This window comes from Spermophilus citellus, assembly GCF_964194105.1.
Source record: "Spermophilus citellus genome assembly, chromosome: 5".
Taxonomy (NCBI): domain Eukaryota; kingdom Metazoa; phylum Chordata; class Mammalia; order Rodentia; family Sciuridae; genus Spermophilus; species Spermophilus citellus.
This window is the reverse complement of record NC_138186.1, coordinates 153,128,610-153,144,138: the sequence shown is the minus strand read 5'-3', so window position 1 is coordinate 153,144,138 and position 15,529 is coordinate 153,128,610. Positions and strand designations below refer to the sequence as shown.

The window sequence follows — 15,529 nt, the reverse complement described above, 5'->3', positions numbered from 1 at the left end:
TCACAAATAGCAACAAGGCTAAGGTGCAAAAGACTCTAGATTCAGAAATGAATTCTAAGCCCCCACAGTATTCATAATCAAATAGGTCCTTGAATAAATTCCTTTACGACTTTAACCACTATTAACTCCAAAGATCCATAGAGCTGCACATATAAAGGGGCTTTTTACAATGATGCCAAATAATCTCAAGCCAAAATACACAATTTCTAATTAATAAACAGTTTAAATAAAATAACAACAAACCCATAAATAAATAAATAAATAAATAAACAAAACCCATAGTTGGCTTTAAATCTCTCAATTGTTTTTTTTTTTTTTTTGAGGGAGGTCAGTTCATAACTTGAGATGACAGTATCATCTATTTCAACAAATACTCCTATATTAGATTTCTAACTTTTCTACAAATATGAATGAGTTATATACAGAGGAAAATAAGGGAGTTCAAGATATAAATCAAGATTATATAAAAAAACAACAACACAGTCATTTGGTACCTGAGTAGAATAATGAAACATTACCCTTTGATTCATGCATAAGTGCTAAAATCATTGTTAACAGCACCCTCATTAGCAAGATTTACTTCTTAAATATAGAAGTCAATCGTCCCCAGTGGTACATGTGTATTTTTAAGCAGTATGTTTCATTATCAAAGGACTTATTTTAAAGACATTCTCAAAAGTTTTTTGTTTTTTTAAGTGAAAAACAACTTCTCAGTGTTTAAGTTCCACTGATTTCAACAAGCTGAAATTCAGACACATTTGAATTCTATGGATAGATGAAATCAGTAAGAGAGGCTCAGAGCCTTTTAAGTCTTCAGGGAAAAATATGAAACCAAAAAATTAACATTAACAATATCACCACAGGTCAAGAACAAGTAGGCAATAATTCACCCAAAGTAAAATGTCCAAATTTCCCTTTAAAAACTAATGACACAATCTAAATGCACCAGACTTACTGGGAAACAGCGTAGGGTGGACGAGAGCTAAAAAATCACTTTAGGTGGCTGAGGTCAGAGAAACAGCAATGATGCTGCATTTTCAGCCTATTGGCCAATATCCCAAACCACGTCTGAAGAAGCAAGACTGCCAAAAACAAACTATACAAACTCAACAAAGAATGAATCAGCACTTCCTCAGGATTATTTTCATAGCCTTAGAATACACTAATGCTGGCAAGAGGGAAGAGGACACAAAGCAACTGTTTCTAGCATTTTTTTTCCTCTCTGTTCTCTTTGCTTTATTTATTTATTTTCCCAATGGCACCTACTTAATAAAGGAAAGGTATAATTTAGCATTTCATCTAAAAATTAAAATCTTTTCTATTTTTTTTTCAATAGAATATTGTGATTCTTCTTTTTTAAACAATGTGCTTTTGCTTTATTTCATCATGTATGAATCCACAGAAAAAATAACATGCACTTGTTTAAAACTGCCAAGCTGCTTTAAGTGGCATTACTTTCATAAATTGCTTTCCCTGGGGGTATTTTTTTTCCACCAAAATATCAATAAAACTACCAGTAGAAACCAGTCCTATTCAAAGGCCAGCAAACACGTGTGAAATTTACAGTGAATCCAGCCTGGCAACCTGAAAGCTGGGAAGTTACTAGTGTTGCTGACCTTTCAAGTAACAACATTTTGAAAATATCCTAATTCATCATCCCGAGTCAATATGTCCCTCAAACCATCTTTCCATCCTAGCTAACTCTTTGCATCCTCATATCCACTTGACCAATGGATAGAGTACTCTCTCAATCCTCCCCATCTCTCATTTTCCTTACATGAATTGGACCCAAGTTCTTCACCAGATACACACAGCCTCCATCTGTCTACCTTTCTCTCCCCTTTATTGCGGACTCAGTTTTTAAAATATTCCCCTACATCTTGTTCATAATTGCTTTTCAACTTTTGTTTCCATTAATGAATCCTGATGCCCCCCCCCCCATGATAATACCCACATTCCCTTCCCTACAACCTCCATTATTGGCTTCACAATCTCTACCTCACATAGTTTTTAAAAAAAAGTTTAATACCTCAATAAGGTTCAGTACATTTGAGAAAACAACAGGAAGTTCATTTCTGATATTGTACCCTGAAGCAGAGAACTTTATTTGAGGGGTTTTCTCTCTATACTCGGAGGAAAGGAACATCCTCATCTCTTACTATGGGTTGAATGCGTCCTCCCCAAATTTATGTGTTAGAAACTTAAACTCCAGTGCAACAGTGTTGAGAGGTGGGACTTTCCAAGGTGAGTTGGTCAAGAGGGCTTTGCTCTCACGAATGAATTAATGCTGTTATGGCAGAAGAGGGTAAATTATTATGGATATAGGTTCCTGAAGAAAATGGATGATTATGGTCCCCTTCAGTGCTTTCTCCCTCTCCCTCTCTTGCATGGTATCTTGCCATGAAATCCCATCCACCATGGGATGGTGCAGCACAAAGGCTCTCACCAAGTGCAGGTCCTCCATCTTAGATTTCCCAGCCTCTAGGACCATGAGACAAAGGAGCACCAGAATTCATAAATTATTGAATCTGTAGTATTCTACTATAGCAGGAAAAAACTGTCTAAGACCCTTTGAAGACACAACGATGCAGAGAGAAACTGAACAAAGAGGCTTTGTTAAGCTCCCCCTGGTTTATTACCATTAGGTCGTATCCCTCTGCACAACCATAATTCCCCATGACTGTTCCTCTTCATCAAACCTAGTATAAAAATACACAGGCTTCCCTTTCTTTGGGTCTTTATTTCCTTATCAAAGATTTTGTGCAGGTAAAACTTATTTTAAATAAATCTATAAGCTTTTACCTTGTTTCTCTGTCCTGTTTTAGGGGCCTCAGTCATGATCCTTAGATGGGAAGAAAAGATTATTTTTTCTCCCCTCCACATTTCTCCCTTGACCTCAACTACTAAAGCCAACGTGCCCTTTTATGATGCAGCGCCACACACACAGTCATTACTTGTTATATATCTAGAGATGGAGTGATGACCTATCTCATCTCTAACATTTCCTATGTCCCACACTTCAGTCATATTGGGGGTATAGCTACCCCTACCGTCATATCATAATTGAAAACATCTTCAAGTCTAAAATCTCTAACTTGGAAAAAATCTTTCATTGACTAGAATGTTCTGAGCCTTCCTCCCCCTTCTTTAATGTGAATAAAGCCCCCCCCCCCAATTTTGATTTCTAGCCTCTGGATTCCCTTTAAGATGTCTGCAGCATGAGGATAGCCCACATCACCCACAATTCCGTCAATACTTCTGAATTTTTTACTCTTTTGGCTTTCACCTAAATCTACCAGCTTTTAATTCTAAAGCTGCTAAGCAATGATGGAGTCACAAACTACAAATCCCTGCCAATTAACCTCAGCTGCACTCTGTGGCAATGTAACAATCTTTACTCATCTCTTGGTGACTCGTGATTGACCCTCCTAGCAATTCTAAATGTTTCTCATTCTCCTTAGAATTTAACGCTATCCATTTCTCTCTCACTCTCAGCACCTATAGGAACTCCTAAAAATCATATGTGAAATCCATCATACTTTCTGTCTAATTGAAAGATATTTTATCACTGGTCCAGCCATTATGACAAAATTGTCTGGAAGTTCTTTTAAAAATTAAACATAGAATTAAAAATGATCCCACTTCTCACTCCACACCCAAAGAAAATGAAACCCCTATTTCAGAGAGATGTGTACTCTCCCATTCATTGCAGTATTATCAGCCAAGATATGGAATCAACCCAAGGATGCTATACCAGATGAACAGAGAAAACATCACACACACATGCCCACCAAATAAATATTATTATTGAGCATTAAAAACGAAGAAAATCCTTCCATTTGCAGTAATATAAATGAAACTGAAGGACATTATACTAAGTGCAATAATCCAGATATAGAAAGATTAATATTGCATGATGTCACTTATATGTGAAATCTTAAAAAAAAAAAAAAGTCAACCTTATAGGAGACAGCAAAATGTTGATTACGAAGGTCTGGGTAAAGAGGTTTAGAAATGTAAAAATACTTAAGACTTTTGGTTACAACACGACTAAGTTCTGGATATCTTATGTATAGCATAGTGGTTACAATTAAAGATGCTTTGTATACTTGAAATTTGTTAAGAAATATGCTAAGACTTTTATGTGCCCTAACAACATATTAAAATGTGTCTAATTTGAAATGAGTTTTGGTTATTCATCACAAAGATGATTTTTAAAGAAGATCAAATTAGGGTAATTTTCACTAAAAAATTAAATTCATTAACTCTTATTCCAATAAAAAAGAAACTTAGGATCTGGACATTGTTAATGAAAAAATGTAACTGTTTTAAGATAAATGATAGTCCTTGAATTTATTCACAAAGTGCACAAGTTACAAGGAAAACTTTAACCACTATCTTGATCCATAAATTTAATTATTCTAAAAATTATTGTATAGTCTCATTTAATTTCTCCACAGAGGCTTTTTCTCTCCATTATATTTTCTCTATAGCTCTAGTCCCCAGAAATACATCTAGACTATGGTTTGAATGTATCTCCTGGAAGTTCCTGTGTTGTAAACTTAATCTCCAATGCAATGGTGTTGAGAGGTTAGAACTCTAAGAGTAGATTAGGTAATGAGAGTTGTCATCATGGGAGAAGGGTCATGATGAAAGGATAAGTTAGATTGCCTTCCCAAACTAGCCCTTCTACGTTTCACAAAGGAATGCTGCAACATGAAGGTCCTTGCCCTTCAACCTGAACTTCCCAGCCTCTATAACCATTAACCAAATTTAAGGGTTTTTTTTTCATTATAAATTACCCTATCTATGGTATTCTGTTATAGTAACATATAATTGACTAAGATAGTCTGGATGTTGAATGTTCATGAAACGTCCATATGTTAAAGGCTTATTGGGAGGTGGTGACACTTTTAGAAAGTGGGACCAGGTAGGAGGTTCCTAGGGTGTGCCCTCAAAGGGTATTATGGGACTGTTTTTTTCCTCTTTCTCTCTGCTTTCTAAGATCATGATGTGAGTGATTTTGTTCTGCATTCCCATTTTGAGATACTGTCCTTGCCAGAGGTCCAAAGCCAGAGGAGGTTGGGAAGATTTCATCTACAAAGTTAAGAGTTTTGCTTTTGTGAAAAATGTAGGATTTGGATGAAAGAAGAGAAAATGGTGACAGATATTAAATAAAACCTATGTCATGTTATGTCCTGAAGACAATCTTTTATTGAGCCTAATGAAAATTATTAATGTACAAATTTAGATTACAGAATGGTGGGGAAAAATAAGAGTTAAAAAAGTAATTTCCTAAGGAAAGAAAAAATCCACTCCATTTCCTCTTACAAATGTTTTATTATCAATATTAAAAAATACCTTCATGAATCATGATAGCTAATTCATACACCATTAATCTTCCTACATTTAAATACAAACATTGTCACAAATAATAAGCTGAAATGCTGGTGAAATATTTTGGAAGTTGGAAGGGTTTAAAATAAGGTTTACAAACTGCAGAAGGTTTTTAACAATAGAAGCACTGACAGGAGGCTCAAAAAAGACCTTGCAGAAGATGGAGATCAAGTTGGTGATGGAAGTAGAGCAGTACCTTAACCAAAAGTGGAGATGAGCTATGACAAATTCACACATCTAGATCCTCATGGAAAGGTCAGATTCATTTAACACTCAAGCACAGCTTATTATCACTGTCCCGAACAAATAAATTCACATTTGAGTTCATTTCCTGAGGCAGACATTAAATGAGTTCAGATTGGTAAAGGATAGATGAACCATAAATACAGCTTACTTAAAAGAGGAGAGCAAAAAGTTCAAAGACTGTGGGTGCAAAAATAAACTTTGGGAAGCAGTTATATTAAGTCATTTGTTATCATTAAATGCAAGAGTATGCCTTTCAAAGACTCCATTTATGTATATTTCTAGTTATTTTATAAAGAGTTGTAGGGTCAGGAGCCACGTTTTGCCCAATGGTATAGAACTTGATTATCAGAAGTGGGACCTTGGGTTCCATCCCCTATACCTCAAAAAAAAAAAAAAAAAAAGTGAAATGATGAGATGCAAAACAACCTGACATAGAGATGATCTGCAGCAAGGCTGAGGGGATCACCAAACCAGCTCAGAAAGGAGCAAAGGACCTTTCAAAGCAAAAAGGAAATTATCCTGTATGTTATAGGTTAATCTGCCTACAACATGATAACAGTGACTTGGCAAGAACTATTTAACAAGAAGAGTTAAGGGTAAATTACAGATTTTATTCAAAATCTGATGCGAGTGAATTCATTTGTATATTTGTGATTCTCAACCACACTCCAATGGCCAATGATTGTTGAAGATGTATTTATTTCAAATTATTTGAGTATATTATAAAACCATTAGGAAAAAAATGTATTTAAGAATAAGAAAAACAGGGCTGGGGCTATAGCTCAGTTGTGGAGCGCTTGCCTTGTATGTGTGAGGCATTGCGTTGGATCCTCCACACCACATAAAAATAAATAAAGATACTGTGTCCATCTACAACTAAAAATAAATAAATAAATAAGAATAAAAAAATAGTAACATATGTATCTTTACTATAATCACATATATTTACTTTTATATATTAAAATTGGATATTAACTCTTTATAATGCCTCCTTAATTTCCAGCTCTTATTATGTAAATGCTAATATTAGGTTTATTCCTAATCCAAATCCCAAATTTGATACCTACCTGCCTTTCTCTTTAATCCTATGTCCTAGCACTCTCCCTTTTGTGAAAGGCGAAATTCACTCTTTGTGAAATTCTCCCAATGTAGACTTTATAGACACGTAGCCTGTGCAGTGGCAAAAGGTCCCATACGCAGGAAAACCCTAAGCTGGGCTTCATGCTCTGTCGCCACCACCTTGAAATGCCATTTTCATTTTCTTTCTGCATCTCTACCATGCCAACCTTTTGCCCATCTCCAGAGCACTGTGGGTACTGTTTCTTTCTGAAATACCCATCCACTCACTCTTTACAAAGTAGATGATTCTGTCAACCTTCAGTCTCAACTCAAATAGCAACTTCTTAGACAACCTTACCCAATTTCTTTATATAAAGTGCCACCTCTAGTTATTCTTTTTATCCATTTCTAAGGCACTTAATAATATAAATCTATCATCATCTTATTTCTTGGTTTCCTTGCTCACTGTTACACATCCCTTCCTCCTAAACAGAAAGTACCAGGAACATCAGCAATCTTATCTTTCTTGGTAGTATACTGACAAATGAGTTGATGCTAGTGACAAAAGATCTTTTTCCTTGACCAAAGTGCGGTCTTCTCAAATGAAGCCTTGGCCTATAAAAACTAGATATGCAGCAAATTTTTTCACCCAAGCCCTCCAACCTGACACTCCTTTAAAAGGCTTGAAATAGTAACATAATTTCTGACAGCTCAAGCCTTCATCCTTAGGATGACCCCTGCACCTTCAACCTGACTTAAAGTGCCAAAAGAATTTACTGGTTGATCTAGCCAAGAGCTATGATTGGGCCCTGATCATTGCAAGAACATTTACGAAAAAGGGCTTACTATTTTAAACCCTTCCTCTGTCTCTTTGAGATGTGAATGTATCTCTTACAGCTCACAGATATCTTTCTCAAGGACCTGAAAGCCATTTCTTTGAAATGTAATCATCAAGGATAGGATCTCTGTCTCTCAGTCTCTATTGAAGGACAGAAGTCTAACTCTGACAATCTCTAGCTAGTGGATACATCCAGTCTCAGTAAATTTACACCGATCTATCCTCTGCCAGATTTTGCTTTACTGACTTTTCTGATTCCTACTGAATTCTTTATTCACCTGTTAACACAGTCACCTGAGTAAACACACACACACACACAATTCACACTCACACATGTAAAAGTCATATATTATTATAATCTGTCCTTATAATAGTAACTAGTGACCAACTTTAACTTTGATAATAGTGCCTGACACTATGATCAATTTTAATTTGTTGACTGAATAAATAAACTAGTAATAATAATAAATTATTTATTTTCTTGGGAGGAATATTTTTTTTTTCTGGTTAAAGTTAGGCATCATGGGTATTTCACCCAGCAAAATTCAGCAATATTTTCTAAATATTTCCTCTCTACACATAGAGTCCCTATTTACTTGAGACAAGATACTAAAAATGGGAGAATTATATGCATATATTTTATATGTATTGTTGCCTTTCTGTTGGTTTATGATCTAAACAGTAACTTAATTCCCTAAACCAAAGAAAATGTACAACTCTATGAATAAATTTTGGCACATTTTGGAAGGAAGTCAAAGAATAGCTATTGCCAGAAAATGAGATAATTTCAGAAAAAGATAGCTTTGGATCAAAAGAATAATAACCAGTATACAGTTCTAGCAGAACTAGATTAAATTAACATATTAACAAAATTTGATAATAATGTAAGGTCGGACAGATCTCTTTTATAAAATAACTTGTCATCAAGTATTTTGACCATAAAAATACTTATGTTCACTGAATCAAATCATCTATTTCTAGTGTTTTATTCAATGGAAATTAAATTTATATAAAATGGAAAGCGCTATCTTCACAAAGGTTTTTGTAAGTATTATTTATAATACCTGGAAATTGGAAATAAACTAAATGTCTAAATTTAAGGGATTGGTTAGGTAAATCATAGTAATTAATTCAATTAAATTTTTTTTTGATGGGAAAGATTATGCTATATAACATAAGGGGCCAGTAGTATACACAATGTCAAGTATTTTTAATAAGGATAAAAAATGCATAAATATAAAAATAAAAATTTAACAAAATCAGAGCCTAGAAAAATATTAAAGAGTAATTTACTCAGGAGCTAATCTATAAAGGATATTTTTAATTTATCCATTTTCCACATTTTTGCTAAAGGAAATATAATAAAATTTATTTTAAATATGTCTAAAAGAATCATGATTTTCATCATATATCATTTTCAATGAAGACCAGTCAGTGTGAGATCTTAAAAGAGTTTGTTTCCAATAAAGTAAAATTTAAAATCAGAACCCCCTCCTCCAAAAAAATTACCAAGTTAAATTTTCTGAGAAAGGTAAAAATTTTTTCATTAATTAATCCAAGATACTAGAGAGGTTTACTTAAAACAAAGCAAAAAATAGGGTTAAGTAATCCTGGAAGAGACTTTTCCCCAAAAAAAGGTTAAGTCTAAGTAAACCAAATAAAATCATGGACACTAGTTGATTTAAAAGCAATGCATTAAAAAAATAAAAATCCTGGCTTAGTACTCACCGGTATACAATATTCCACCATTGGGTAATGCAATTTGTGACCTTTTGCTGTTCGACCAGAAAAAAAGCAGCTCTGGCAGACATCATAGTTAAAATGCTTTAGGCTTCTATACCTGGAGAGAAAAACGGAAAATTCATTGCATTGCATTCCTATTAGTCTACATCAATTATCTGTAGTAAGGAATTTCATTAATCCAGATCACCAAGGAAATAAAGTTAGATTCGCCACATACACAGAATTTGTTTAGTAACTCAGCTTCAAATTAGGACAAAGAGAAAACCACCTTTCTAGTTGGCAGAAAAATGAATTTTTGGAGTTTAAGAATCTAAAAATTTATTTAAGTCTCTATCTAAAACATGTTTCGGTATGTTTAGATACAATGAGAAAATAAATATCCATGTCAGATTTCCTGTGATGTTTGAATATGAATAAAAAAATGATGAAGAAAAGCGAGCTATGATAATTAATTGACACATCAAATTTTAAAATTTTATACCATCAATAAGAGATGAATCTTTGGATGGAAATGTGGCTAAATGGTACAGTGCTTTCCAGGCATGTGGAGCCCTGGATTCGATCCCCAATACCATGGGGGTAACAAAAAGAATCTTAAAATGTTTCACAAAGGTATTATTTCTCACAATGAGCATTTCTAAATTTGGTTTTAAAGATTCATTAGGAAAAAAATTAAAAAGCAAAAAATACCCTGTAGCAAATAGTCAATTAAATAAAACCTTAATCACCACATATTCTTTTGTTTTTAAAACTCTCACATAATAACAACACTCCATGCTGACTTCCATTTGCAGAATCTTATTTTGAGTAGTGAAACTCTAGATAATAAATTTCTATGGGTTTGAGTGGAAAACATCTCCCAAATCTTCCACCTTGAGAGCATGGCTTGTTGGAACTAAGAGAATAAATTATATCTATCTATAGAAAAAAAAATTAGATGATCGGATTAATAGAGTGAAAATGGAAGCAAAATGCAAAGGTTATGTGAGGTTAATGTTATAAACTATGAAGTGCTGAGTAGTTTCTATAATGACCTACAAAATCACTCATAAGCTGATTTGAAGAAAATCAATCTGTCTACACTATAGTCAGCTTACTTTGTCAAGAATCTACTGGCTTTGAAATAGTACCACTACTATTTCTTGACCTATAAGCATGGATGGACAAACATGATTGATGTTGTCTCTTTGAAGTGGCAATATATTTATTGCTGATAGCCATTCTCTCATCAAAGGTAACCCTTGTATTATTAGCATATTTTAACAATGCACCCTTCTAAAATACCAATTCAGTTTTTCTTGCTGGTAGATGTAACCAGCGCAACACGTATTGAAGTTGGTGGGTGAGGTTTCTAGATGTAATTGCAAGGAACTGACTTCACTGGGAAGAGGAAAGCTCCTTCTTTCTCCTTGTTGAAAATGTCCTGACATCCGGAAAAGCCTTTTTGTTCCTGTGAGATAATCATGGAAATGGAAGCCATGCACTAGGGATGACAGACCACAAAGACAGAACTAGGAATTCAGATGATCATGGAGCAATGATATCAGTCCTGGATTTCCTATCTCTGCACTTGTGTACATGAAAGGAATTAAATCTCCAATCTGTATATGCTATTACAATTAAATAATAAAATATTCCACCATTAAGTATTAGTATACGATTCTAATGGAAAGTAGCTATATACAATTCTAATGGAAATTCTCAGCTTAGCAAACACCCTAGAGCTCTAAGATGTTAAAATTCAATTTTGGAAGTAATTAGTGAAAAATTCTAGTAGCATTTGCAAAAGTTCAGAATATGAATATGTGTATATATATACATACACATAGGGGGAGGGGAAAATATATGTGTGTATGTACACACACACACACACACACACACACACACACACAAACACACAGAGAGAAAGAGCACAGGAGCTTGGTACAGAGGCAGCCTGGACAAGTTAAGTTTATTCTCTAAAGTACATACTCCTCTATCTTTATTTCTATAACTGGCTGTTCATTCTTCCTTTAATTTTAGAGGAAAGAGAGATATCCTTTTACTACTAAGAGCAAAACAGACCTATTCTATATTGGCCCCATTTTACTATTGGAATTGTTCTTAAAATTTATTTTCTCCCTGTGCAATCTGTGTAATAACTAAGTCACCATTAGTTTGAAGAAATGTTGGCTTGGGGTTGTTCCTAAAAAATGCTATCTATTCTATTTTTCTTTTCTTCTGAAACTAAAATTTGCAGAGGTACCATATTCTCAATGTGGAAAGTTGTGAAAATACACAAGAGTAAAGGAGGCAGCAACATTTATCACCTTTCATCTCACCGTTTTCAAGATCCTAACGTATTTTCCTCAAGTTAGATTTCCCAAATAAGCTGTCTGCACATCCTTACCAGTAATCTGATTATTTCTCAAGTAGTATTTGAGTGTTGCTTCCTGGTTACTACATTTCATCCCAAAGACCTTGGAACATCCACCACATTCCTTCAGGACTCTATGTTTATAACCAGTCATGCCATTATATCCTACATGAACATTTCTGTGACCTAAGTAAATAGAGACTCTGGATCAAAGTAGTAAAAATAACCATGATAATTATAAAATAAGTTCATGTAGTGGTTATTAGAAGGATGGTATTTTTAGATGGGTGGAACACACTGAGCATTCCCCATGTACTTAGGGAGTCAAAGCCCCAAACAGGAATGATATAGAAGGATGATGAACATTCAGGGAGATTACATACATAGAACAGAAAGCAGTCTAATGCCAGCACCGGCAGTACTTCTTACCTGAATCCTACAATTGGACACTCTTTGCAGATGTTGCATTTGGCCTGATGTTTTGCAGTCTCAGCTGCTGCTACTCGATGTAAAACTGGCAGCCAGACCATGGACTGTGGTTCCAACCGCATCCAGTCTATAAACTCTTTCACACTTATCTCTGGTTTGTTGTTATTCTGATAAAGAAGCAAATGCATTAAAAGTGAGGAGCTGGGAGTATGGCTCAGTGGTAGAGCACTTGTTTAGCATGTGCAAGGCCCTGGGTTTAATTCTCAGCACTGCAAAGAAAAGGGGGAAAAAAAGTGAAGAACATTTCTTCATTTAAGCTGTTGTAAGTGTTACTGCTTTATAATCCTCTGAAAATCTGTGCACAATTAAGAGAAAAGTTATGTAACTCTTTCTAGGTCAGTAAAATTAAAAAAGATTTAAGGTTCTTTAAGGCAAGAAAATTCTAGAATTTACAAATAGAAAAAACAGAAATTGTCATATAGGAAGAAAAAAATCCCATTCCTTACTACTTGGATTTTTAAAAACAAAAGCAAAAATCAAGATTTCATGGGTCTAGGCAATTTTTTCACACAAGTATCTAAGATGGCAAAAGTATGTGTAGTAAAGACCTATGATAACCTCACAAACTTGAAGGCCACTAGAAATGCTAACTGAGAGCCATTATTCCCGATCCTGCTTCAGTCTTGCCACATCATCACATATTGCTATGGATGTCTTTGCAGGATTTCCAACTTTGACATGATAAATAAGATAAAACTTCTCAGCCCCTCTTCAAATCATGAGGAATTTTTGTAATGTGCAAAGTTAAATTTCATCAACATCATTCTGCTATTGTTGAGGTCAGCCTATGAATCAACATACATGACTATAAATAATATCTAGAAAAATCATTTGGAATTTTTTATGTCTAAAATAAGAAAAAGGGCCATTATAAAATGTAATAACCCATGACATTGATTCTCCTCAAAGACACGGTGTGAGCATTTCTTTTTTCTCAGCAGTGATAAATCATTGGCTACGTTTTGGCAAAATATTTGTAGGCTTGTACTTCATGCATATGTATAACATCAGTAACATTTCTAAAATGTCTTTATCTTTATACTCAGTAAGCATTAAAAAGAAACTAAAGTGTTTTCCTGGGTGAAAATTAGTAACTTAGATCTGTATAAAACTTTGCACATTGTTTTCCTTTTATGCATATATTCTCAAAGGAAAGATATTTATAATGTCATTAACTTAAATTTTTAAAAAATCTTATTTACAAAGAACTTCAAGGTATTTTTATGCATTTATTTAGCTAATAGTTATTAAAGTAGTTCTGATGTTTGAGGTATTGTAGGAATGAATGCACTTTAATCTGAATGTTATGTCCTTCTAAAACTCATATATTGACACTTGGAAGGCTATTAGGTCATGAGGGTGGAGCCCTCATGATGGAATTAATAATCTTATAAAAAAGGCCCAATGGAGCTCGCTTGCAGCTTACACAGATAAGGACACAAGAAGGAAGAGCTGTATATAAACCAGGCTGGCACCATGGTCTTGGACTTCCCAGCCTCCAGAACTAATAAATAAATTTCTGTTGTTTATAAGCCACCCCACCCCAGCTTGTGGCATTTTATTAAAACAGCCTGAGACTTAGGATATAACAATAAACAGACAGGCGCTGTTCTTATCCTCTTGGAGCTTCGGTGCATACGGAAGAAGCAAACATGAAACAACTGATTCCGTAGTTCAGCATGAAATTTTAACTGTGAGGAGCATGAGAAGAAAGAGGTAGAGGAGGTTAAGGTGAAAAGTAGCAAAAGCTAGTCTCATCGGAAGAGGTCAGAGGAGGATTTTCAGAGAATTCGAGAGTTAAGGTCACACCTAAAAATGGAATAGGACAAGTGAGGACAACAGGGGTTTGCAGGTGGAGGGAAAGGAAGAGCACTCCAAACACGCCTAAAGGCTGGAATCAAAGAACTAAATCGTCCTGGCTGGAAAGCACAGGGGATGAGTGACAGGAGGTGAGGCCAGGGCAAAGGCAGGGCAAAATGTAGCAATCTGATTAATACTTCATAAAGGAAAAAAAAAGGAGGCGGTGTCTTTGCAAGCATCCCTATTCTTTGAGTTAAACATGCCTTTAGAAATAAAATATTAATTCATTGGGACAATACCCCAAATCTTCTATCTCTCAGCTCCAGTCCAAACCCCATTCTACTTCTTGGAGTGTCCTTGAAGTCCTCCCCTTGTCAGGGGGCATACCAGGGGGCCTCAGCTTTACCTGCTGGAAGCAGCTGCGGACACTGGGCTCAATGTTACTGCCTCCAAAAGCGGCGACCTCCCCCAGCTGCCGAGGGATCTGGATGGCATCGTGAAGTAACAGGCCCAGCTGCCGCTGGTCGCAGGTCTCTGTTGGCCCTGCCACCTCCTTGAAGAGATCTATAAGGGGGAAAGACACAGGGTTAATGTCCATCTGCCTTTTTTTTTTTTTTTTTTTTTTTTTTTTTTTTGCTTAAAGTATATCCTGGGTAATCTGGACAGAACTGTGTAGATTAAAAACAAAATATCCAGGAGGACATGAATCAGATTAATTGTCTCCTGAATTCTGATGATCTTAATATCGTGGGTGTCTACAGACTAGTTCCTCATTAAAGACATGTCGAATATTAAGATCATTTGAATCCAGGAGACAACTGCACACAAACAGATCAATTAATACAAATTTCCTTTTTAAATATCACAATAAATACACATGGGTTAATTTTATGGTTTCACTAATGGTTTCCCTTGAGAAAAGGTATAAATAGATGCGCTTTCTCTTTTTAGGCCAGCTATAAAAATTATGTTCATTTTATTTCATGTAAATAAATATTTCTTTTTCAAATTTAAAAGACTAAAAACATTGTGTATTCTTGTACTTTTTCAGGTTTTGTATTTATAAAACAAAAGCACTGATTTGTTTTCTTTCTTAAATCAATAAATTAAAACTCTTCTTTCTAGCACTGGATTATCTTTTGTTCACTAAATGCAATGTTTTAAAAATGAAAATTATTACAATATTCCCCAGAATAAAGTTAACAACTTAATAAAGTAAGTAACTTACTAAGATAAGTTACTTTGGGGATACAGAGAAATATCAAATAACAACAACCTGCTTTATTATAGAAAGTAATACTTTTTGGAAGGAATTTTCAAGGTCTAAAAATTCAAAAGCACACAAACTCTAAATGCTCTTCTTGTGAAATTTTTTATAAAGAGAAGAAAGGGTAGTAAATATTTATTGGATTTCAAAAAAATCATTCTTAAACAATATCTGCTAACTATCAGATCAACATATATCAATCTTAAAGAGAAATGATGGTAAATCTAACACTGACAACAGTGAATTTTTCAAACAACAACTGAAGCAAGCTCAGTGGTATTGACACAGTAATTATAATGAAAAATGGCTTTAATTACAAGCATACATAGGAAAA

General features: G+C 34.6%; 1 protein-coding gene across 7 annotated transcripts in view; it reads right to left on the bottom strand.

Moving 5' to 3' along the window:
* UTRN (utrophin) overlaps positions 1–15,529 on the bottom strand; it is a 529,451-nt gene that overhangs the window by 38,551 nt on the left and 475,371 nt on the right. For all 7 annotated transcript variants that reach the window (XM_081294420.1, XM_081294421.1, XM_081294422.1 and 4 more), the window contains 3 exons: positions 14,335–14,492; positions 12,069–12,235; positions 9,269–9,380 (listed from right to left, as the gene is read on the bottom strand). In XM_081294420.1, coding sequence (XP_081150546.1) covers positions 9,269–9,380; positions 12,069–12,235; positions 14,335–14,492 — 437 coding nt within the window. The remainder of the gene's footprint in view (positions 1–9,268; positions 9,381–12,068; positions 12,236–14,334; positions 14,493–15,529) is intronic.